The sequence below is a fragment of the Lathamus discolor genome, chromosome 1 (genome assembly GCF_037157495.1).
Source record: "Lathamus discolor isolate bLatDis1 chromosome 1, bLatDis1.hap1, whole genome shotgun sequence".
In the NCBI taxonomy this organism is placed as follows: Eukaryota; Metazoa; Chordata; class Aves; order Psittaciformes; family Psittacidae; genus Lathamus; species Lathamus discolor.
The window spans coordinates 29,076,010-29,102,682 of NC_088884.1; the positions used below are offsets into that span (position 1 = coordinate 29,076,010).

At 42.0% G+C, this 26,673-nt stretch overlaps 1 protein-coding gene across 1 annotated transcript in view; it reads right to left on the bottom strand.

Annotated features, from left to right (window-relative positions):
- Nucleotides 1–26,673, bottom strand: part of PRKAR2B (protein kinase cAMP-dependent type II regulatory subunit beta) — an 88,512-nt gene that overhangs the window by 40,959 nt on the left and 20,880 nt on the right. Inside the window, exon 2 of the mRNA XM_065666017.1 lies at nt 18,480–18,515. Coding sequence (XP_065522089.1) covers nt 18,480–18,515 — 36 coding nt within the window. The remainder of the gene's footprint in view (nt 1–18,479; nt 18,516–26,673) is intronic.

Here is a 26,673-nt window from a genome sequence, read left to right on the forward strand (position 1 = left end):
CTAACTCCTCTCTGTTTCTGCTTTGCTACTGTGACAGCTGCCTGACCAGCTCTGCAAAACCCCATTTAGTATTTTTCCACACAATCCTTTACACATGGGTGCAAGAAGTAGGGAGCATTTGATGGTGGAAAAGCCTTGGACTTGTGCTTTGACAACAGACACTTTGTTTAAACAACTAAGAAGCACACCCTGCCACTCATGGCATCCTGCTTCCTATGAAACATACGGAACTGACATTGAGCAGTTAGGAAGCAAAACATCCGGCTGCTCTTCATTTTATACAATGTGCATAAATGGCATCTGGTGTTCTAAACACCACAGTATTTAGCAGAGATATTTAAATATACAATATCCCCCTTTCTTTGGCTCCACAGTATTTAAAAGTAGTAGTACTTGCCAAATACTGAGCCAAACTTGCAGGTCAAAGGCCAAGCCATTTGTAGTATTGCATTCTTCTTTGCCAAGCAAAACGTTCCACAAATACTGTTATTCCATTTTGAACAACTCACTATGTAAAACATGCCTTGCCTTACTCATCTCATCCTCCAGAACAAATCTTCTATAGCACTAACGTCAAACCACATGAAATCACAGATGGAAAGGAATTGTTTTGGAAAAACGGTGAGGAGATACTACAGCCTACAGATTCATGCTCTACCACCTATTGTGGAGGCAGCGTATCTCCCTAATCTAAATACAAATACTGAAGAAAAAACAGCCCAGCAATGAAGATTGAGCATATCACACAGATACTAAAATATTTTAGAGAATAAAAGTCAGAATTATTAAATATCTACTGTCAATACACAACTGCTCCAAAACCAGATGTAAAATCCTTCCTACTTCTTTCAGTAATGTGCATCCTGATTCCAAAAATAGCAATTATTTCAATTCTTTCAAAATCATGAGTTATGAGCAACCCTATAAAAGCACTGAAGATTATTATCTTCTCTGATCATGTTTAGATTCTGGGGTACTATTAGGATCTCTGAGATTATCAATGGTAAATGTGAACTTGGAAGCAGAATAAAACAGAAAATACAGCATGACCTACAGGTTGTCAGACACAGGTAAAATTTGTTGTGCGTCCAAATACTAACTGGAGACAAGAGAGGAACTATTAATCTGAAAAACCTGGCTATAAAATGAAGATAAACTAAAATACAACAGAGGATAATCTGTATTTTATATAAACTGGTTCACGGCGTTCACTGTCATCTGAGAGCTGATTACACTGAAATCTTAGTATATTCATTCAATAATTATTGACACGTGCAAGCTACTGCTTTGCTGATAAATAACAGCCCTATTTATTGGGTTTAATATGAACATTTGGCCTCATTTGTGTATTTATTTTGATAAAGTCCATTTTGTCTGATAAACCTATTTTCTTTTGAATTTATTCACTACTACTTAGTTACATAGCAAGAAGATGACCTCCTCTCTGTGTATAATGCATTTGATAGGCCATGGAGGCAGTGTTAGATAAAACATTAAAGCATTCAGGGTACAAGAGTGCCAAATATTGGTCTAAAATAAGAGGGAAAAAAATTATCTCCTTATAGATGCCTATCTAGTCTCAAGCAGAAGAGCAGACTAGGCCATCCAGAGTACCCAAGAAAGCAGAGGGAGCCAGGTCCCAGCATGGTCCCCTTCCACAGTCCTAAACAGGACTGTTCCCAAATGGCAGTATGGATGAGGACACACTCCTGGATGTGGGAAGGGCTTAGCATATAGAAACAAGCTCTACTGTGGCACTTACGTGTACCCATCTTATTTACTAGTTACCTACATAAAATGAGTTTCAAGGAATGTATAGTATATAGATAGAAAATAGGAGTTACAAATGTGTGTTGAGTTCCCAAATTACTGCATACACCCGTTTATGGGATATAGTAATTTTTTGCTGCTGTTTTAAGTGTTACCTTTCAAAAATGTTCTGCACATAAATTTATATCAATAAAATTAATCACCACAGTTTTGAATTGCCAGAGACCCGCTCTGAGCATCGCATCGGCAGATGACGAGGGCTCTGCTGGGAAGTCTCTGAACACATGCTCTGAACCAGGCTGATCCATCCCCTCTTCCGAGTCACTTCCAGAGGAGACGGAAAGGGATACAGATCCCTATGGGATTCTTCATTTCCTGGCAGGAAAGCCAAGTAGCTTACAGCCATTTGTCTCAGGTGGGGAGACTGGGTCAATTGCTGAGGTGAGCAGCTCGAGAGAGGGCACCTTCAACACCGGAGCGGGGGAAGCTCAGCGTGCAGGAGCCGCAACTCAGAGCAGCAACAGGCACCGAGGGAGCCCCAAGCCCTCGACAGGACCTGCCCAGGAGCCGGCAGCTCCGCTGATGCGAGCAGGGACTCACAGAGGGGGAGCCAGGAGCAGCGGCACCAGCCCTGAGTGGGTAAAAACCTGCCCCAGGGGGAGCACGGCAAACAGGGCGGGTGGAGGCAGTTGGCGCGGGCAGGTGAGCACTCACCTCATGGTCAGGGCCGGGCCTGGGAGCTCTGCTCTGGCTGCCCAGGCTGCAGCGCAGAGCTCGGAGTGCAGGGAGTGCCTGCACTGGTCTGGGGAGGGGAAGGTGCACAGTGGGCAGGGCTGCACTCGGTGCGCCCTGGTGCAGGTCCTCCTGCAGCAGGTGGCTGAGCTGCGGGATGCTGTTAATAGGCTGCAAGGTGTCAGGGAAGCTGAGAGGAAGCAGGGCTGCTTGCTGCAGGCTCAGACTGTGCAGGGGAGTCCACTGTAGCTCATGGAGGAAAGAAGGAGGCCGCTAACCCAGGAAGCTGGGAAACAGCAACAAAACAAACAAACAAACAAACAACAAACAACAACAAAAAAAACCCAACACCAAAAAAAAAGGAGGAAAGGGACAATTAAAGGCAAGGGGCTTCCTCCTAAATCTGCTGTCCCCACACAGAACCACTTTGCTGTCCTGCAGGGGGCTGATGAGGAAATGCACCGGGAACAACCAGCGGGTGCACTGGTAAAGAAGATCTCTGCTGGTGCTGCCAAGAAAAAGCGGCGGGTCGTAGTGGTAGGGGACTCTACTTTGACAGGAACAGAGGCACTCATCTGTCGGCCTGACCCGGTCTCGAGGGAGGTGTGTTGCCTACCAGGAGCACGGATCAGGGATGTTGCAGAGAGGCTGCCTGCTCTAGTAAGTCCCACTGACTATTATCCGCTCCTGGTGATCCATGTGGGTGCTAGTGATATACATAGCAGTAGCCTGAAGAACATGAAGAAGGACTACAGAGCCCTGGGAGAGGTGGTTAGGGTCTCTGGAGCTCAGACAGTCTTTTCCTCAATTCTCCAGGACACAGGGGAGGACCTTAAAAAGGCTAGGAGGATTGGCCAGGTTAATAAATGGTTAGAAGGGTGGTGCCATAGTCAGGGGATTGGGTGTCCTAAACACGGGACCCAGTTTAGGAGGCCAGGTCTACTGGGGGCTAGTGGAACTGGTCTGACAACAAAGGGGAAGAGCAGTTTTGGTAGGCGGCTTGCCAGACTGATCAAGGATGCTCTAAACTAGATGTGTTGGGGGAGGGGGGCATCATTCCATCCCAACACTCCCAGTCAGTTGCCTGCACCTATAATGAATGCTCAGAGCAATGTAGAGATATTCCAGCTGCTCCAGCCAATGAGCCGGCTTCAATTGGAGCTCGGCTCAGATGCCTCTATACAAACGCCCGTAGCATGGGGAACAAACAAGAGGAATTAAGAGATGTGTGCACGTCTACGGGGGTATGATATAATAGGCATCACAGAAACATGGTGGGATGGCTCCTGTGACTGGGTGTTGGAATGCAAGGTTAGAGGCTCTCTAGAAAAGACAGGCCTGGCAGACGGGGAGGAGCTGCTGTTTACGTTAGGGGTAGGCTGGAGAGTATGGAACTCTGTCTGGGGACAGGTGAGCAGTCAATAGAGAGTTTGTGGGTCAGGGTTAAAGGTAGAACAGTGATGGGAGAAATTACTGTGGGGATCTGCTACAGTCCGCCTGATCAAAAGGAATCTGTGGATGAAGCACCCTACAGACAGATAGGAACAGCCTCACGGTTGCAGGCCCTTGTCATGGGGTACTTCAACCACCCTGATATCTGTTGGAGGGACGGGACGGTACAGCCCAGCACAAGCAATCCAGGAGGTTCCTCGATTCAAGAAGGACAGGGAATTGCTTGAAGGAGTCCAGCGCAGAGCCACAAAGATGATTAAGGGAGTGGAACATCTTCCTTATGAGGAGAGGCTGAGGGAGCTGGGTCTCTTTAGCTTGGAGAAGAGGAGACTGAGGGGTGACCTCATCAATGTTTACAAATATGTAAAGGGTAGGTGTCAGGATGATGGAGCTAGGCTTTTTTCAGTGATATCCAGTGATAGGACAAGGGGCAATGGGTGTAAACTGGAGCATAGGAAGTTCCACGCTAACATCAGGAAGAACTTCTTTACTGTAAGAGTGACAGAGCACTGGAACAGGTTGCCCAGGGGGGTTGTGGAGTCTCCTACACTGGAGATATTCAAGGCCCGCCTGGACAAGTTCCTGTGTGATGTACTGTAGGTTACCCTGCTCTTGCAGGGGGGTTGGACTAGTTGATCTTTTGAGGTCCCTTCCAACCCTTGGGATTCTGTGATTCTGTGATTGTGTGGAAGACAACTTCCTTCTGCAAGTAACAGAGGAGCCGACAAGGAGAGGTGCCATGCTTGACCTCGTGCTCACCAGCAGGGAAGGGCTGGTCAGAAATGTGATGCTCCAGGGCAGCCTTGGTTGTCATGATCGTGAGATGTTTGAGTTTGAGATCCCCAGGACAGTGAGAAGAGCGTGTAGCAAGCTCACTGCCCTGGACTTCAAAAGAGCAGACTTTGACCTCTTCAGGAGCCTGCTTAGTAAGGTTCCATGGGATATAGCCCTGGAGGGCAGGGGGGCCCAAGACTGTTGGTTGATATTCAAGGATCACCTGCTACAAGCTCAGGAGTGCTGCATCCCAACTAGAAGGAAGTGCAGCAGGAGGGCCAGGAGACCTCCTTGGATGGGTAAGGAGCTGCTGAGGAAAATTCAGGGGAAAAAAGAGGCTTATAAAAGGTGGAAGCAAGGACAGGCAGCCTGGGAAGAGTACAGGGATGTTGTCTGGGAAGCTAGGGACCAGGTTAGGAAAGCTAAGGCCCATTTAGAATTAAACCTAGCCAGGGATGTTAAGGATAACAGGAAGGGATTCTACAGGTGCGTAGTGAATAAAAGACAGACTAGGGACAACGTAGGCCCTCTCCGGAAGCTATCAGGAGAACTGGCTACCCTGGATTTGGAGAAGGCTGAGGTTCTGAATGACTTCTTTGCCTCGGTCTTCACTGGCAAAGGCGCTGACTGCACCACCCAAGTCTTGGAAGGCAGACGCAGGGACTGTGAGAATGAAGACCTTGGGCCCACTGTAGGAGAGGATCTGGTTCAAGACCGTCTTGAGAACCTGAACGTACACAGATCCACTGGGACATGATGAAATCCATCTGCGGGTCCTGAAGGAGCCGGCGAATGAAGTTGCTAAGCCACTGCCCATCATATTTGAAAGATCATGGCAGTCAGGTGAGGTTCCCGACGACTAGAAAAGGGAAATATAACCCCCATTTTCAAGAAGGGGAAAATGGATGATCCAAGGAACTACAGACCAGTCAGTCTCACCTCTGTGCCTGGTAAAATCTTGGAGCACATTCTCCTGGAAGGCATGCTAAGGCACATGAAAAACAACAAGGTGCTTGGTGACAGCCAGCATGGCTTCACTAAGGGGAAATCCTGCCTGACCAATTTGGTGGCCTTCTATGATGGGGCTATGGAACTGATGGACATTGGTAGAGAAGCTGACATCATCTACCTGGACTTGGGTAAAGAGTTTGACACTGTCCCACACAACATCATTCTCTCTAAATTGGAGAGACATCAATTTGATAGGCAGACCACTCAGTGGATAAAGAACTGGCTGGATGGCTGCACACAAAGAGTTGTGGTCAATGGCTCAATGTCCAGCTGGAGACCAGTAACAAGTGGTGTCCCTCAGGGGTCAATGTTGGGACCGGTCTTGTTCAACATCTTTGTCAGTGACATGGACAGTGGGATTTAGTGCACACTCAGCAAGTTTGCCGATGACACCAAGCTGTGTGGCCCGGTTGATACGCTGGAGGGAAGGGATGCCCCCCAGAGGGACCTGAACACACTTGTGAGGTGGGCTGATGCCAACCTCATGAAGTTTAACCATGACAAGTGCAAGGCTCTACACCTGGGTCGGAGCAAGCCCAGGCACAGCTACAGGTTGGGCAGAGAAGAGATTCAGAGCAGCCCTGCAGAGAAGCACTCGGGGGTGTTGGTCGACGAGAAAATGAACACAAGCCGGCTTCGGTGTGTGCTTGCAGCCCAGAAAACCAACCGTATCCTGAGCTGCATCCAAAGGAGCGTGACCAGCAGGTCGAAGGAGGTGATCCTGCCCCTCTACTCTGCTCTCATGAGACCTCACCTGGAATATTGTGTGCAGTTCTGGTGTCCTCAACATAAAAAGGACATGGAACTGTTGGAACAAGTCCAGAGGAGGGCCACGAGGATGATCAGGGGACTGGAGCACCTCCCGTATGAAGACAGGCTGAGAAAGTTGGGGCTGTTCAGCCTGGAGAAGAGAAGGCTGCGTGGAGACCTCAGAGCAGCCTTCCAGTATCTGAAGGGGGGCTACAGGGATGCTGGGGAGGGACTTTTCATTAGGGACTGTATTGATAGGACAAGGGGTAATGGGTTAAAACTTAAACAGGGGAAGTTTAGATCAGATATAAGGAAGAAGTTCTTTACTGTAAGGGTGGTGAAGCACTGGAAGGGGTTGCCCAAGGAAGTTGTGAATGCTCCATCCCTGGCAGTGTTCAAGGCCAGTCTGGACAGAGCCTTGGGTGCCATGGTTTAGTGGGAGGTGTCCCTGCTCATGGCAGGGGGGCTGGAACTAGACGATCTTAAGGTTCTTTCCAACCCTTACTATTCTATGATTCTATGAATCAGTCGAACAGCTCTATACCTTGCTAGGATATCTGAGTTCTTTATCAAACTGACTGGGTAATAGCCTATTAAGATATTTGATTCATACATCAACACCAACATCACATTTATGTTTAATGTATCTGAAACAAGATCAGCCCAAACAGCTGAAAAAACTGTGGTGATTAATTTTATTGATACAAAATTATATGCAGAATATTTTCGAAAGGTAATACTTAAAACAGCAGAAAAAAATTATGGTATCCCATAAATGGGTGTACGCAGTAATTTGTGAACTCAACAGACATTTGTAACTCTCCTTGTTTCTATAGATAGAAAACAGTTGCTGTCTAGCTTTACTGCAACTTAATACTAACTCTGTACATTTTATTCCGTCTAGAAATATGTGGCTTGCAGGGACATCTAAACACTCACAGAAATGCAGATGAAACCACAAGAAATCATGTAAATCATTCTTTTCACTGCTGTGGTATCAATTACGCCTTTATCCCTTCAGAAAATACATCTTACCTTTGCTTTAGATTTCTGAGATAACACAATATTCCTGAGCAGTTTGGTCTATTGCTTCACTAAGTGTTTAGTTAGAAATTTTCCCCAAAGCGTAGCCTAAATATTTGTGTGTATAAAAATTCGGACAATCACCATTTGTTTAGTTCCTTCCTTCCCTGCCACCTCCTTGTGACAAATATTGATAGGCCTCCCTATAGCAACCTATCGCACAGCACAACTTATGTATTTATTCCTACCATCACCCCTCCCGTCCTCCACCACCTCAATCTTTGCCTTATAGTATGCATCTACTAAATCTCTCTTCTTCTTTTATTAAGCTTAGTGTTATGACAAAACAGATTAAGCATAACCACATCTAAAATCTGGCATGACATCAATTTGCAACAGTTAGTCTATTTCTGTAATTCCGCTCCATAAATGGACTCTGGAAAATTCATGTTTAACCTTTGCTGATGATCTATACAAGGAAACACTTTGATACAACCTGCTAGAAACTGTGTTTCAGATTTTGAATGTTTCATAAAGGAATAAATGCACGTTAAAAATTAAATGCTTTAAAAGTTCCCAGAAGCATACAGATAGCATAAATTTTGTTTACTTTTGAATAAGAATACTACTGTCCAACTATATACTAGGCATGGAATAGTTATGGTATAGATGAAATGTGATCTAGAGAAGTTTCATAGACAGAATCTTTCACTAGAACAGCTAAAACAACTGAAGGAGGAAGGAGGTAAGCAAGCTTCTGAGTACACAAGCTCTTCTTCACATCTGCAACAAAAGCAACAAGTACTTCATGTTTAACTTCATGTTATTTTATTAGACATTCTGAACAAAACCAGTGGTTGGCATTGGGAAGCAAATGTGTATGCTCTCTAAGCTTCCCTAAACCCATGTTGCTACATGATTTTTCTAGAGAAACTTGTCTAAAATTACCAGAAAACAGAAGTGGAGACTAGGCTGACCAAATTGAAGTCTTGTTTTGTGAGTCGTATCTGCAGCAGAACCTGAAGTGAACAGCAAAATAAGCTACACTAGAGAAATTAAAGAAAGGAAGCTGGATCACTTGGTTATAGATTGGGCGTGAAACAGCTTCTATTGCTAAGTCTCCATAGACCCAAAAGTGTTGTGCGACAAGTCAGTGAAATCAGTTCTTCATCTTCAAGAGTTAAACATGTGTTTTCAGCAGGAACAGGCTGAACCACAGCACTTTCCCTGATCCAGTGGCTATGAGGTGCCTACAGCTCAGTGCACTGTGCCTATATTGTTATACAGCAGCCCAAGAACAGCCCTGAGACAAGTCCCACCGTCTCTTGTGGCACCCGATACCAGAGGCTACTCTTGGGAAAATTCTGTGGCTCATTTCTCCCTATGATACTGGCCGCGAGATATACAAGATGGAATACATAAGTTGCAAGTTTCATTGTAAGTTTCACTACGGCACATTGAAGAAAAAACAAAACAGCATAGACATGCCACACAGCAAAGAGATATAAGCACCTTATCTTCAAATTGCTGTGTATGTAGAATTAAAGCTACACTCTGTCAGAGTTGCAATGCTGAGTGCTTCATAGAAAGAAAGCAGGTAATGCCTGTAGGGCATTCCATTTCTGATGCAGGCAAAATTAGTGATACACGTTCTGACTTGAATATCAATGCCCCAGTTCCTACAAATTCAGGATACTACTCATTCATTGATGGAAATGGGTGTTGTGTAATTTTTCAAGGTCCACAAAGGACTTAAGTATTACAATGATGGTAACTTTGAGAGACCATTATAAAGAAAGACAATATTCTCTGCGAGGACTGGAGAGTACAGAATATGCAATGCATTTGTGCAAAATCAGAAAATAAAGAAGAAAGTGTGTTCTCAGCAATTAGCAACTAAGGCAGTTGCTGTTACAGAATATGGTGGAAGAGGCACAGCTGTATAGGAAAGCTGCACGAATTGGAAGTGGTGACTGCCTTGCAAGGGGAGCAGGAAGTAGAAGGCGGCATGTTCACTCACACAATACACAATTTATGTTTGCACCCATGGGCAGCTGCAGCCCCAGGGAAGTTAAGCACAGTCTAACAATCCCAAGTAGTCTGAATGTAGGGAAGATGTTCTGCTTCCAGGACCTCCAGTAAGCCACAGCTTGTGACACTGATGTGCTACCATAAGCTTAGGTGCCTTCTTTACTGTACTCTGTCATGCAATGTAGATACATGCTAAAGTTCTGACAGCACTTTTTCTTCTGGTTTTCTTTACTGTTTAATGGCAGCCTTAGTGCTTAACTGAGTTTTAGTATTAGATACCTCTGTATTACTATTAGATACCACCTGACTATGCCCCTGTTTATTGAAAGGGCCTGAAGGACCGGGCATTTTAAATTATGGACTATATGCATGTAACAAAGACAAGTCCAACACCATTTGAATTCAATTTGGGGGTTATTCATCACTCAGAACAAGCAGAACCAGTAACTCTGCTTGAAGAACTACACTGGAATTACTGGTTCATCAATGAAGTTCTTTATTCTCCTTCCTTTTGTCACTATGACTTCATTTGCTTCTATAACAACACTGCCTCCTACCTGAGCATTTCTAAGAGGAGTTTACAGTTGCTTCATTCCTCACCATTATTTCTGGTACAACTCCAGCTTCTGCCTTATTTTATAAAAGGGAATAGCACTTCATTTTAGTTAGCTGCCTTTCTCTGACAATTTTTAACATGCCATAGGAAAGTGGATGCCAATCTCTTTAAGAAAATGCAATTCAAGTGGATTGAAATTACAAATGAAACACTGTTCCTAGGGGCATAGTCTATTCTTGGCTAACAGTATTGATTTGCTCTTCCTAAATACTAGTTTATATTTAAAAATGGAATTTAATACCACTTACGTTCTTCCATACTTATAATTTCAGAAAGCAATTAGCCATTCCTTCACTAACAGGGCTCCCGTGGTCTAAATTCTGTAAAATTCCTCAGTGTTTCTTAAGTAGGTTGTCACATTTTCTGTGGAAATAATTAAATTGAAAACTAGCAGTGATATATATATATATGTATATATAAATGCTACTGCAGCATGACTAATCCACAGTCCACACATCTGTTCAGAATGATGAAGCCCAAAACTTTTATTTTGTCACTTTGATCCTAATGGCACCTTACACAAAGACGAAGAATTAGATGGAGAATAAATTGTTCTGGCAAACTTGCTTCCAGAGCTCCCCTTTTATGAGGGCTGTGCAGAACCTCCCTCATCTTATCTGAGTGTGTGCCAAACACAGGCACCTATCATACGCCAGGCAGAGGCAAGAGCCCTCTGCATTCAGACAGGAAGAGCTGAGAACACCCATCTCAGCTTGACAAGGTCAGAACAAACTTTGGCAGGAAGGGCTGCAGGTCAGTCACACCACAGGCACAGCCTAGTAGTGTGACCTGTGTGTGAGAAAGTATGCATGTAGCTCAGTCCCTGCTCCTGCTGGCCACGCTCTTTTTGATACAACAGGCAGGGTGGAGAGAATCCCTGTTTGATAGATCTGATGTAAGTTAAGTATTATTTTTGCCTTAGTTAAAAACCAGAGGATTAAGTGCAGTTCTGTATTTCTGGGGATCCCATTAGTTTGCAAAGAGCTTTGTGTCATTGAAAGGGCAAAGTATACCACTCTTCCCCAGGCTTGCAACACTGAATGGGGTTGTGATAACCCAAGTGCAGGACCCAGCACTCAGCCTTGCTGAACCTCATACAATTGGCCACAGTCCAGCCTATCAAGATCCCTCTGCAAAGCCTCAAAGCAGATCAACACCCCTGCCCAACTTGTCATCTGCAAACTTACTGAGCACTCAACCCCCTCACCCAGATCATTGATAAAGATACTGAACAGAACTGGCCCCAGTACTGAGCCCTGGAGAACACCACTTGTGACCAACCACCAGCTGGATTTAACTCCATTCACCACCACTCTTTGGGCCTAGCCAACCAGATAGATTTTACCCAGCAAAAAGTACACCCATCTAAGACATGAGCAGCCAGTTTCTCCAGGAGAATGTGGTGGAAAATGGTGTCAAAGGCTTTGCTAAAGACTAGGTAGACAACATCCACCGTCTTTCCCTCAACCACTAAGTAGGTGGGGCTTAGAAATTAATCCGTGTGTTTCAATTAAAAGTTTTACTTATTTCTGAAAACTGTAAAATGGCTGAAAATGTGTTAGGTTTCCTATTCAGTGTTTTCTGCTGTCTGAATTTAACAGAAAGTACTACTAATGTGCAGAAATTCTTGCTGGAAAACATTTAAAATAACTGCAAGGCTTGAGAACTGAACCTCTTTACTGTTCAAATTAACTACCACCTGTATTAGACAATTCCATTAGTACCACTTTTGAGCATCTCAATTTAGAATAAAGACAATGCTGCATCTCCTTTTTTCCTCTTTAAACTGTTGATGTTCTGTAAGCCTAAAATTTGTTAAGTAAAATTCATTTTCGTTCTTAGAGACACTTACATACTTCTGTAAAAAGGTGCGGGGGGAAGAGATTGGCCACTAAATACAGCCCTGTCTTTGTCAGGAATTACCACAGTACTTGAGTACAGAAAACACTTTGAAAAATATTTCAAATTCAAGTACCCCCTAAATGAATTAAACACATGTTTTTTTACAGAGCACAAAACCCATCTTTGTTCCTTCCTTCTCAGCCTTTCTTCTTCAGCTAATCAGCCATGCACCTACAAATGACAGTTCTTAGCAATGTGTATAAAGGCAAAAAATATTTTTGTTTTCAACAACTGCAAATTATAAAAAGGTTCAAAGTAAAGAAACAAAAAAAAAAATTTGTTGCACAGGGATCTACTCTACTGTCATGTGAGATTCTCTTCCCCGCTTTGGTTGATGGCTGATGCAGTAGGTGTTTAATGTAAGCATCTATTTACTTCCAGTGTGTTTATCTCTTTTCTTTGTAGAGGTCCTTACCAGCATCCACGGAGAAGAAGCCTGAAAGTTTTCACCTTAGAATCATAGAATAGTTAGGGTTGGAAAGGACCTCAAGATCATCCAGTTCCAACCCCCCCCTGCCATAGGCAGGGACACCTCACACTAAACCATCCCACACAAGGCTTCATCCAACCTGGCCTTGAACACCGCCAGGGATGGAGCACTCACAACCTCCCTGGGCAACTGATTCCAGTGTCTCACCACCCTAACAGGAAAGGATTTCCTCCTTATATCCAATCTAAACTTCCCCTGTTTAAGTTTTAACCCGTTACCCCTTGTCCTGTCACTACAGTCCCTGACAAAGAGTCCCTCCCCAGCATCCCTATAGGCCCCCTTCAGATACCTTCTCTGCTTCCTTCTGTTCTTTCCGTAATGCTGTTATCTCCTTGACTGCAAGCTTATTCCAGACATACCTAAGCCAATTTCTCCCTAGATGTTCGGTGCTGATGTAATCTTCCTGTTGACAATGTTTGAATCATATTTGTTTAGATCTTTATGGAGAAGCTGGCAAATAAATAAAGCTTACTTCTCTTTCCCGTTTAGTTGGGAGACTATTTGAAACTTCATTTATTTCTTTTCCAAAGGATGAAAATGGTATTTTGAAGTTAGATATTATTTAGGAGAAATGAATGAGGAACTTCTCTCTGTTGTTAGTAAGAGATGCCCCGAAGATGCCCTTAAGCCTATCTACCAGTTCTTCTTGGCTTCAGAAGGCTAACTTGCCCAACCTCAGTTAGGTTCTATTCACTCTTTCAGAAGCTTAAGCAGATACATCACTAAAGTAACTTTATAGACTGTTATCTATTTCTTAATTAAGATGATATTATACATTTGCATATAATCCTAGTAAATGGGTATAAATAGCCTCTATAAATTGTATTAATCAAGCATAAATTTAAGCTCATTCTGTAGCAAGCCCATGCTGGTTTTGTTGCATTATTCTAAACTCCTGCCAGTATTTAATGAGATAATTTACTCATTTATCTATCCATCAAGATGCTGAAAAGCAGGAACCCAGTGCATCTGCTGACATACAGAAACACATTAGCTCTTCATCCCTAAGTGTCTCATACTTAGATGGATTAAAACTAATCTCATCCATAGCAAGAAAGTATCTGTCTACATTAAAAACCCACGTCTCTTGACTACCTCAGCTTGTTCAGGAATTCTCACTCATTTTTCACCTCATGAACATACTCACAGCTTTCTCTTCCATTTTATGCTGCTTCTACCTCCTTCCCCTCCTTTTTTAGCTTTTGAGTCTCTTGGTAGCCTCAACAGTTTTTCTCCTTTCTGTTCATCTCAGTCCCACCAGATTTTAAAACAAAAACTAAGGATTAACTACTTGCAGCTGTCTCATTGTTCATTCTAACTCTATAAAGTATTTTTAACCTCCTCTTCTTGCTAAACTCTTCTGTTTAAGACTGTGATACCTATTATTCCTTATGCATTGCCTAGAACAATGGAATGCATTATTAACTAGCTCATAAGTACCTATGTCATCAGCACTATGGTACATGTGTATTTTATGTATAGAGCCCACACTGGACACATACACATATGGATAAACACACAGAAGAGATACTAAATTAGGTAGTTCAATAAACTTTGAAAATTGAAATTAAAGAACAATTAGATGATCCTAGTTTACTTATGCCTTTATCCTTTACATACCAACGACAGTACATTAATACATTCACAGCATGTTAACAGGAACAGCTGTTAAATAATAAATGACTTACTATATTGTTGTCAGCAGGTGCTTCAGCAATTAAATTCTAACTTCTTAATTTCTAGCTCTGTTAGGAAAAATAACTATCTTATGCAACCAAGTAAAATGCTAGGCATTATCCAAAGAATAAGAGAAACATCAAAATCAAGATATCCACTGTAGAGAATTATTGTTCTTTGTGAAGAACAATGTCATCTCATAGCTTCTCCCTGCTTATCATTGCAAGAGCTTAAAAAAGCAGCTTTTAGCAGAATAGTCTAGAAGCCTTTGCTGCAGATATCACTGGATGTTTTGCCTCAACCGATGTCAGTGGTTCAGCTCTTTCTCCATACTACCACTGGCTAAAGGCAGTCATTACTACCCCTCTTTCAGATGCTGTTATTTGGGAACCACATCAGAGGTCAGTTGAAGACCCAATGAAAATCAACATACCAAAACCTCCTGTATTTCTGTTTTCTTTAAACCAATGCACCCTTAGGAAGCACAATTCCTAGGTCTGTGCAAGCAAAAAAGAGACAACATATGGGCAGAGGCATGACAAAGGCAGGGACCCTAAAAGTCACACTCTCGAGATCAGTCTGCAGTATCACTAGATCAGATTCAATGTGAAGCCATGTACTACAGCTAGTTCTCTGAATATTCATCATTAACCTTGAATAATGGTCATCAGAAGTAAATCTTCAGAAACACTCAAGAAAGAACAATTTTGCACATTTAAATTTTTAAATTAGCTGTTAGATAAGTAGCCTAAAATTAAGAGAAATCCATACTTGAGAAAAACCCTACATTTCATTTAGTCCGCCTCTCATTTCCTAAATATGAGGATCAACTTCGATTACAGAATGCTATTAAACTACCAAGCATAAAAAAATCAGCTACTATCTGGCTTTTCCACTTGCAAGGTATCTTGACTACCTTAATGTAACCAAACAATTGTTGCTCAATTAAAGCATCCAAAATACAGTTAGGACTGCAAACACCCCTGTAAAATGTCTGTATTATCAACACAATCTCCTTCATATTTTTAATTTTATATTTTATCAATCAAGTTTCTTAAAGGTACTGTACCTCTCCAGTTGACATTAAGAGGAGCAGTAAGAACTGTTGCCTTTCATCCGCTTTCCTGATTGAAAAATAACCATTTTGACTATTAAAGCTGCCAGAAACTTAATAAAACAGTATGTATAGTAGAATGCAGTATTACCTTGCTCCAGCTTGACCTGTACTCACACAATTTATAACTGGACCACACTATATAACTGGACCATACTATACAATAATAAGTCTATTTTATCTCTCCTCAACAAGACCAAAACACATGAAATATTAATTGCTCATAGAAATCACTTCTCCAATAATTGTGAAAAAATTAAAAAATTAAAAAATCAGGCTAACACATTTTTAGCTTTCTTTCAAAGGAATATTAGAAAGATTTTTTTTTCCCCTGAGCAAGTACTAGCTTTTCAAACAATCAAACTCTCCTACTGAAATGCAAAAGCTTACCACATATCTAAGGATTCCACCCATTAAAGTCAGCTATCAATCAGTGGCAGTAAATCTTATCCTTAAGACACGCAACATAATTTGCATAAAGCTCTGCTCACTGTTACTGCGTGCTAGTTAATGAATCATTCCTTCATGTCATGCTACAGTACCTTATGAAGTATTGGCATTACTTAAAACATGAGGATATTTGGAATTCATTACATTTTCTTACTTTGTGCTACCTATGCCATGCACCAATCCTGCAAATGCAAACCTTCATTTTTCTGTACAGTTCCTTAGTAATCCTGAGGATCTCCACTAATATTTTTATACTGACAAGGAACTATCTGCCTGAGGTTGTGTGGTGGTGCCTCCACCCCCTTCCCCCCAAAATTCTCTCAGCCACTCTATGAGTTCAGGAATTCCCGTCAGGCCTTGACCTTTGTGCAATAAGTTGGGTGGTGAAGCATCCCTTGACCATACCAGGAACTCTTGCACATGGCTAAGGAGTGAGGCACTGATCATACCAGGGATCCCTGTTCCCTGGCTAAGGTGGGAAGCAAGAGCAAGGATAATCAGTCATCCCCTGAGAGCCACAGAATACTCCTTTCTTTGACTGTAGTCAAAGTGGAACAGCACCATTGTTAATGGAGTTTTAAAAAATTTCTAGTATTTACTGACTCAGGTTGTAGCCAGGATGGAAATTTACTAATGACTACAGCAAATCGTCTTGCAGCCCAATAGTGGTCCTTTGAGGTCTCCTCGACTGCAGGAGGCTGCAACCAGCATCTCCCTCTGAGTGGGATACCTCTCAGAGTTTTTAAACTCTCAAGTTTGCCATAACTGGAGGACCACCACTAAGAGACAGCATCTGGACGGAAGTGCCTCCCACTCCTAGAGACTAAACCCTTGCCCACTGAGAAATACCAAAACATTAGATGTGAATATTTCACTGACCTCGAGTGTAATATTTAACAAACACCTTTATATGTCTTTATGTATGCAGCAGGGTGTACGTACGTACAGGCTGCTGTAGCAAGTGTAATAAATTCTATTGACTCACATTATAAGATCCACCTTAAAACTGTAAACTGCTGCTAGATGAAAGCTGTGTAAAATTCCCCCTGTGATGAACTGGTACACTTGTAACCTGTTAGATGTATACTGTTGACCAAGTCTGAGACTAAGACTAGATCCAGCCACACCTTGGCTCCTTTGGGAGCTCAGGAAGCAAGTGGATCTATTCTGAACCTCACGACCCAACAGGAGGACCTCCTTATCTCTTGCATTATATATATACCATCGTATATGGAGTTTAGAAAGCAAACGGTCCACTACAAACCTTGTGACTCAGTGAGTTTCCCATACCCTTTTGCATCTTCAGTTTCTATACAAATCAGCTTCATTCTACATCAATTTTCCTTTTATACATTCCACTAGACTCAAACTGTTGATCACATCTGAGACTAAGACTAGGTTCAGACACACCTAGCTCCATCAGGAGTTTAGAAAGTAAGGGGGTCTATTCTGAACCTCATGACTCAATGGGAGGGTTTCCCTTTGTGCCTTCAGTCTCTGTATCAACCATTTTTAGTTCGATTTTACCTCATTCTTCCTTTGGATGCTTCATCCATGTAACAAGTAACAGACTGAACCTTGCCACTGAATTCTGTTAAGTTGCACCTTTAAGTCATAATAAAATTTCTCTTGGTAATACCTTTGATGTTCATTCTTTGAGTGACCCTAAACCACTCATTTCACAACAGGCTATAACTAGAAAAATTAGAAGTCTGGTTAGTCTTACTGCATTACGGAATACAAACTTTTTTACATTTACCAAAAATGATCTACAATTGAAAACAGAAAGTGTTTTAGAGCTAGATTTCAAATTTAACATACTGACATGACTAGGAACAGCTCACATCTCCTGCTCTGCAGACTCTTATTAGTCAATCATGAGTCTCATTACATTTAGTTTTACACCCCACTTTCACACTCATACTATTTCAAACAAAAAAAAACCCTTAGGTTATGGACCTCATGCTTCAGGAGATGAAGCCCTCAAAAACGAAGAATAAAGGCTATGATACAGCAGAACAAGGAAGGGCCATGAATATTATTTTTTAATGATACATAATTTGGAGGGATCTTTCACAGATGATGGAGTAAGGTAAATAGTCCTCTGAGCCAGCACAAACCAAGTTAACTTGAAGAATACATACACTGGCACCAAGCTAGGTAGGTGTGCTCCTAGCATCACACACCACCACCACCACAGCAATACTGCTTCTAGGACCTGATCTTTCAGCTATGCCCAACAGAACGACACACCACATACACAAAACAGCCCGGTTTCAAAAAACAGATTTCTAGCACAGTTGTACATCTTCTCCTGCACAGTTGATCACCAAATTGCAGTTTCAGGCTGTCTATAAGTAAGCAAGATAACCCTGCATCAGATTATATTCAGTTCTTCCTTCCGAAGTTCAGTTCTGTTAGGACTAAAATTATTTTCTTTAAAGAAAAAAGAAAACCTTAGGTTTCTCAAATTCCACAGCAACAAGAAGGCTTCATGCAAGTTCTGTGACCTGGAACCTTGACTGCATTTTTCAGTAAACCAGGTAATAAATTTGAGATTAACCTAAGTCAGTCATCTTTAAAGAAATCTGACTAATGGCATATTATGTTTTACATGGCAATCACTGTCAGCATTAGGTTTCAACTATCATGTAGACCAAGGAAACATGCAACTTTATCGAACTGACCTGATGCCCGTCTGGTGAACCGATTTACCGCTGGAGCTGAAAAGAAAACACAACATTTCAATTAGGTTATTTTTGTAATAGTCTAACATACTTTAAATATAACAATGTGATACTTCATTCTAAGTGTGACACCTACAAAAATCTGTTAACCATTATTTTTGTATCTTTATAGAAACCCATGTTCAGACACACCTAAACTTAAAGGCAACGTTGCAAAAGATGTGGCAGGTAGTAACCAGTAAGTTTTCTAGACCATTTTCAGCTTCTTAAGAGTTACTGTTACTTACTGCTGTTCATAACTAGCTGTGAAGTAGTAACCAGTAAGTTTTCTAGACCATTTTCAGCTTCTTAAGAGTTACTGTTACTTACTGCTGTTCATAACTAGCTGTGAAGCATTTAGATCTGCATTTCCACTATTTATTGAGAGCACAGAAATTGGCATCTTACAAACAACGATGCAAGCATGGAGGAAAAAAGGATGTAAAGAGAATTAATTTTACTTTTACAAAATATACCTATTAGAACCTATTGGTACTATATACCTATAGCACAAAAGATACTCCTATAGAGAAAATGACTATTTGCAGTTCCCTCTGAAAAACAACTTTTGCTTTGACTAACCTTTAGAACTCCTTGGGTAAGTCAGTAACAACGCCAACCCCCGCCCAAACCCCAGTTTTACAGTGCAGACGACTGTTTTATAGTGCCATCTTGGCACATCTCCAACTGTGTGCTGCAAACATTTGGAATCAGACTCCTGTCTTGTTTCCAACTGGGAGAGACTGCAAAACATCTCAAAACACACAGTGTTGTCTCTATTTAATTTCCATGTTTACCAGCTGCTTCCAGAGCCACTAGAGATAAAATAGAGAAAGAAATAAAGTTGTATGTTTTGCCTTCCAAATAAAACTTTCAGCCCGCGTCTAATCAGTATAAAACACAAAGTATAAAACCCGAACTCTTCTTTCATGTTATACATTAACTGCTGGAATAAACAGTAAGAAGAAGAAAATCTGAATGACCTAATTTCAAACGTGGGCAGCAGCTACATTAAAAATGTATGCCCTTACAGTGCTTATTAATATTCAATCTTAAAATTGCTCCTAATGTTTATATGCAATTGAAAAATTAATTTTTATATTTTTTATTTTTATTCCACTTAAATTTTACATGGAAGTTATGTACCATTTCCTGAACATCTAAGCCAAGATAAGGGGGGGGGGGGGGGGGGAAATGCTGAGAAAACAGAAGAGACAATTACAGCCTGAGACACAAACTGACTTTTTAGTCCTTTGGGGACCACGAAACCAGAGCAAAGCTACAATGTTTGGACCATATCTATCTGCAGACTGTTTGTGCAAACACATACAGTAGTGACAGGTCCAAGTGGCAAGAAATACATTGGGAAACACAACTACAGGGGCTCAGGGTGCTGGTCATAAGCAAGGAAACCTCTGGTGAACAAGCGATCACAAATGCCAAACATACACATAGATAAGCAAGAGAGCAGCATAACCAGCAAAGGTTTTTTGAAACGTCGATTCTAATTCCCCCCAACATTTGAAGATTTTATTTAATAAAAACCCAAGAAATTTAGACACTTATTGCAGCAGGCACCATATTTTATGCAACTACTGTTTTGTAATATAACGGGCCGTTTCGTTCCTCAAACTTCATTTAGTTGCTAGGGTTACACTAGTTTCAGGACACTAGTCATGACTGTCACCATCCGATGCCTGAGCTGTTACCTCCAGCATGTAAATCAGCAGTTCTCAGCACATCTGCTCATATAAAAATAACATAACATAAAATAAAATCTTTGGAATCTGACATAGTTCTAACAAGAAATTGTAGAATAGTATTCTGCTCCCATTCAAAAGCTTTCCCCAAACTCAGGGAGTGTATTTGGCTTTGGCTGTGAGTTCTGTACCTCAGCTGTAAATATGAAGATTTAACTGCTCTATACAGCTACCTCAGCACATTTTGCCAATAATATTTAAAAAAGAACATCTAATGCAAAATTAACATAATTCAGAGACTACTTCTCTTTTAAACAAGTCACTGGGATTGTCAAAGAGACAAGTCCTTTTCCAGCTACTTCCAGCTACGTACTTCTGAAGTCATTCTTCTGTTTGGCTGAAGGAAGCTTAACTTATTTTACAATAAATTTTACAAATTATTTACCATTAGGAAAAAGAAATAAGAAAAAGTAGCAGAAATATCAAAACCTTGACAAGCAACCATTTTTGAGCTCCTGTGAATAATCACTGCTAGAACAGCAACCGAGCAAAACCTTCCTCCCAGGCTAGGGATTTTGTGAAGGTAGTCCAAATGTGTTACTGGGAGATTTAGAAGCAGCACCCACAGTTCTTTGTTAGGGAGCAAGCTGAACTACCCTCTCTTTCTCTTGTAGCAAATCACAATATACTTTCATTGCCCAGAAAGATGGAAGCGTTAGCTTGCAAGAAGTTCTCAGAGAATCATTAGCCCTACAGAAATTTAGGTGGTATTTTCACTACAAAGTAGATGCATAGTCAGGCAGGTCACTGTGATGCCTGGTAGATAAGCATGGGAAGGTGGGCAAAAGAAAGTCCAAGAAGAATTTTGCTGGTGCTACCAAAAACAGATAAATAAGTATCTTTCAAACATGTAAGGAGGTGAAATTACCCGAATGAAGGGATAGAATGTACCTTCAGCAAGTTTGCTGATGACACAAAGCTGGGGGCAGTGGCTGATACACCTGACGGCTGTGCTGCCATTCAGGGGGACCTTGACAGACTGGAGAACCGGGTGGAGAAAACCTAGTGAGGTTCAACAAGGGCAAGTGTAGGGTACTGCACCCGGGGAGGAACAGCCCCAAGTACCAGCACAGGCTGGGGGCTGACCTCTTAGAGAGCAGTTCAGATGAGAAGGACCTGGGACTACTGACGGATAAGTTGACTATGAGCAGGCAGTGTGGCCTTGAGGCCAGGAAGGCCAACAGTATCCTGGGGTGCACGGGGAGGAGTGTGGCCAGCAGGTCCAGGGAGGTGATTCTCCCCATCTGCTGACCCTGGGGAGGCCACAGCTGGAGTGCTGTGTCCAGTTCTGGGCTCCTCAGTACAAGACAGACAAGGAGCTACTGGAGATTGTCCAGTGGAGGGCCACAGGGATGATCAGGGGTCCGGAGCATCTCTCATGAGAAGAGATTGTGGGAGCTGAGCCCATTTAGACTCAAGAAGACTGAGAGGGAATCTCAGTGCAGATAAATACCTCAAAGGCGGGTGGCAGCAGGGTGGTGCCAAACTCTTTTCAGTGGTGCCCAGCAACAGGACAAGGAGCAGTGGCCATAAACTAAAACACAAGAAGTTTCACCTCAACATCAGGATGAACTTCCTTGTGTTGAGGGTGCAGAGCACTAGGACAGGCTGCCCAGGGGCGTTGTGGAGTCTCCCTCTCTGGAGACATTCAAAACCCACCTGGATGCTTTCCTGTGTAACCTGCTCTAGGTGGCCCTGCCTTGGCAGGGGGCTTGGAATGGATGATCTCCAGAGCCCCTTCCGATCCTAACGATTCTGTGAAAGTCTTGGCTCAGAAACAAATAGACGTATCAATGGCCGAAATATTCAATGAGGGATATTAAATGCTCCTTCTGGAGCCACACAGCACCAGCAGCAGCAGAGAGCTTTCCAGGGAAGAAGCACTACTTGCTCTGCTGTGCTTATCGTTTCCCTGGATATCTGGTTTTATCCGCTGTCCTTACTAAGTTCTGGGCTAGGCTGACTGTAAGGATTGGACTGAGATGACTCTCCTGGTTCACAAGGCTCAAGTCAAGCTACATGCACACACATGCTCCCCAGGAGAAACCCAGGCAGCCTTGTCAGAGGGCTACCCCATCCCTGACAATACGCCACTTGCAACACTGCTGACACACACCAGTTCACAGCACCATAATATTCCAGCAAAGATAAACTTGGAAGGGAATGGGCTTGAGGCAGTACCAATGTAGCTATTGAAGTTGTTGAGGCAAAAATATACTTTATATTAAAGGTGACATTGCGCTGAGGGTTGGTTGCTCAGAATGGTTCAATGAAACAACTTGCTAGATAAAGAACTGCCTACAGTAACTTACAGCACATACACATACACCCAGACTTGTGCAAAACATATAATGAACAAAAACCACAGATTGCAAAACCTCATCATTGCAAAATCCAGGGATATTTTCCCAGTAAAGGGTAAACTGGCACATGGATAAATTCAGGACGCCCACTGATATTTGACCTTTTTGAGAGTAAGAGAAAGAGCACTGCACCACAACTGAGTAATGCACTGGTGTGCACAGAGGATCGTTTTAAGTGCACAGTGTCACTCCAATATTAAACATGACTCTTCATGTTCTAGTTTATCTCAACCAAAATCTATTACAAACTTAAACAGGGGAAAAATAATAAACATGGGGTTGAAATTAGAGAGGTTTGAATCTGATGAAGTTTTCATTAAATTATCATTTGAGACTGTGCAAGTCATCGATCTTTACATGAAATACTATGGTTGTTTTGTTAGCGCTACGAAAGAGAGAACTCCACCATCTAAGATATTACCTGCTGGCGACTGAAATTCATGGTTGCAAACCCTTGCTCAGATGACTGTACAAAAGTACAGTTTTTAACATATTTTTGCAATATAGATCAAGTAAATAAGCAATTAATTGATAAATTATTAGAGGCTGAAGTCTCTGATACATCTCTACACCACGACTACAGGCTTTAAAAATAGTATCCAACTACACACAACATGCACTAAAAAGTTTTCAATCACTTAACTGTCTAACCATTGCTCCTTGCCCCACTGTGCGTCACCTCTCATGTTATTCTTTATGAGCATTGAACAGTTATCACAATACCCCTGTGAAACAGACCATAAAAGCATCATAATTTTTAAGTACAGGAGGAAATGAGAGCCTATAGGATTGTTTGCAAAGCACCAAGATTAAGAAGGTAACCATAAGAAAGGATCCCTAGCTGGGCATGGTTAACTTGTTCTGATAGCTCGAGATGTCCCTTTTTGCAGGCTCCCAATTTAAGTGCTCAAAGTCAAGTTTGCTTCAGAAACTGACAGATTCTTGTGCCATTAATGTCACATGGAATAAGAAGCTGAACATGTCACAGACATTAGACATGCAGCCTTCCTAAGAAGTCAGGGACTGTCAGCCTGGGATTTAACACAAGGTACGGGGCTGCTAAGGATGTGCTCAAGCACCCTCTGACAACCAGACCTGTAAACTGGCGCCTTCTGCAAGTCTGCAAACCAGGGAAAGTACACAGCTCTGGGCTGAGTCCTGCATAGTAGCCCAATTGTACCCAAGCCAGGGTACACACACCCAGCTCCCCGCAGCCGCTCTGGTGGACAGAGACCACCAGGAGACTCACCCACTGCATGAGTTTCTACCATTTAGCTCTAGTGATTACAGAAGTTATTCCTGGCTTACACATTTTTTTGTCACGCATCTCAAAATCCCAGGCCAAGTTTCATCCAATTGAGCATCATGGGCACTACAGGCTCCACTTTTTCAGCTCCAAGCTCACCTATTTCTTAGAGGCCCAGCAACTTTCAGAAATACTTTGAATTATGCCTATTGCAATCACATGCCTATATTATGCAAATTAACACTTGCTTGTCTTCTTTCATAAACAGATTATTAATTAGAATGAACTGATCAGAACAAGAGAAAATCAAAACTAAATGAATGCCTTTCTAAAATACATGCTTTAGTCAGACTTGGTTTTATGTCCCAAAGGGGTGAAATACAGTTAACTCTCCGTCATCCAGGACAATGGATGACAGGGACACCATGGATGATAATAAATTTAAGCCCCTCTTTTTGGATGAATATTTCAGAGGTTGAGACAGACATAAGATAATCCAAACAGGTTAATGTACTTCTACACTAAGAAGACCTCATAGATCTCAAGGAGGGTAGGACAAGCACCACCACTTTGTGTGCTCTTACCAGGGGAGTCACTCATCCACAGCCAATCTCAGCAGGGGGATGAGTGCCTCTTCCAGCACTGCTGCAGCCTCAGCACGGCTGGAGCTGACCCTAGGCTAATAAAACTGTCTTCCCCAAATTAACTCCAGCCAGAGGCTTCTGAGTGTGAGTTCTGCAGGCACACCACGGGGGCACCTGAGGCGCTTCAGGACAAGGGTAGCTATGGGGCAGCGGCGGCACTGGAGCCAGGTCTAAAAGCAGTTCACCTGGGCTTGTGCAGCACAACCAGCACAGGCAGCAGTGGCACAGGCAATCTACAACCACAATGGCACAGGCTATCCACAACAGATAATTTACCAGTGGAGAATTGACAGCTGATTCTATTTACAGTCAGTACACCCAGAGTGAAGGTACATTCTTGCTTAGAATCTCTATACATTGAATGGTACTAGAATACAGATTTAGGAAGATGATAAAATCAAGCTGTTAAATGAAGTGACATAAATTATGTAATAAAACTGCACAATATAGATGTCTATATTCCTTCAGAAATTCTTTACAGTTGAAATAACTTTAGAAATAGTTCATTTTACTCCAAAGAGTTAGTCTTCCTTCCAGTTATCAGACTTGGGTTAGCACATTCACTGACAGTTTGAAGAAATTACTCTGACAAAGAAGGGAGTTGTTAGGCCTGTGGAGAATGGTTCTCGTCTTTTCCCTGTGAAAGGCTTTGACAACTGTGAGGAATGAGGACAGGGGATGAGCCCAGGGAATACACGACTATCATTCAGAAGACAAACAAGCAGCCCTTGCAATACAGTAGTTAAATAGCATAGCTTTCTAAACAAGTGTTTAAATTTCTGGAAATTTAACAGCAATGGTAATATTTTAATGATGAAACATGTAAGATATATTAATTCCCCTCACCAAATAAGTCAGTCTCAAAAGATGAATTTTCATAAAAAAGATTCAATAACAGCACATACACTGGGCCTTTACACAAGGAGAAAGGTAAATTGCAGCCACATGGGTGCATGCTGAGTAACACTCAGCCAAAGAACTTGAGAGGTTAGACAGCAACCCTGCCACCAAATTTCCCAATAAACAAACCTTAACATCTCAGGGGACTCTGAAGTCCACTCCAAAACACCGTTTTATCTTGAGGAAGAAAACTCACAGCTCTTCAAAGGGTAGGTTCTGGTAGGGATCTGGTTCCATCCGAAGAAGGGTGTGCTGCCAGAAGGTATTGCAAGTATGTGCTCTTAGGAAGCACATGCTCCCTAAGGAGTCATGGCTGCTATGTACCCAAGGAGGCAGAACACATATATATACATGAATTCATAAACACAGACTCATATACACAGGCAGAATGCAGGCAGTGAGACATGAACATGCAAGCTTTCAGGGAGTACCAGAGACAGAGACTGAGGATGAGGAAGAAACGGTGCTACGCTGGTTGTATTTACGTGCTACTGGAAGAAAAAGTGAGAGATTAAAATGTGGCTGTTATAAGTAAAGTAGATGCTGGTAAGAGAAAGTGGCTACACCAGATGGGATGCCCTATGATTTTTATTTCTTTTAAATTAAAAAAGACATTTACAGATTCAAAAACCACCTGCACCACAACAAATACATACATAACTACTATCTCTGAAGACGTTGACACATCTGTAAAAGAGTAAAAATACACAGAAACCAGAATATCCTGTTATCCTCATTTTTATAACATGCAAAAAATAAACTAAATTTACAAGAGCTTGTAGTCCTATCATTCAGTTAGTCAAAAACAAATTTTGAGATTTTTATTGGCTCTACAAATTACTTACTACTTTTCAGTCTGGAAAACGAGTTCCCTTTCACTGTAGAGTAGTTTCTCAAGAGATCTGGGAAAGCTTTATAACCAAAATAATTTGAAAACTAGACCAGATAATTGCCTTGCGCTCCCTGTGATTTACCTCTGGAGCTCGTATTTCTAGAATTATGTGCTGGAACACTAAGATCATCCCTTTCCAAACCCAACACCACACACTTCCAAGGGCTGTATGACTACATAGTAACAAGCCACAAATTATTACTTGGCAACTGAAGAAGTCTGACTTCATTATTTGCATTTAAAAAGATCTGTAAAATTTTTGGCAAATTATTTCACTGATTATTAAGATGTCACTGCAAGAACATGAATTAAATACGTAGATAAATACTTTGGGTTTTGCTTTGCTGAAG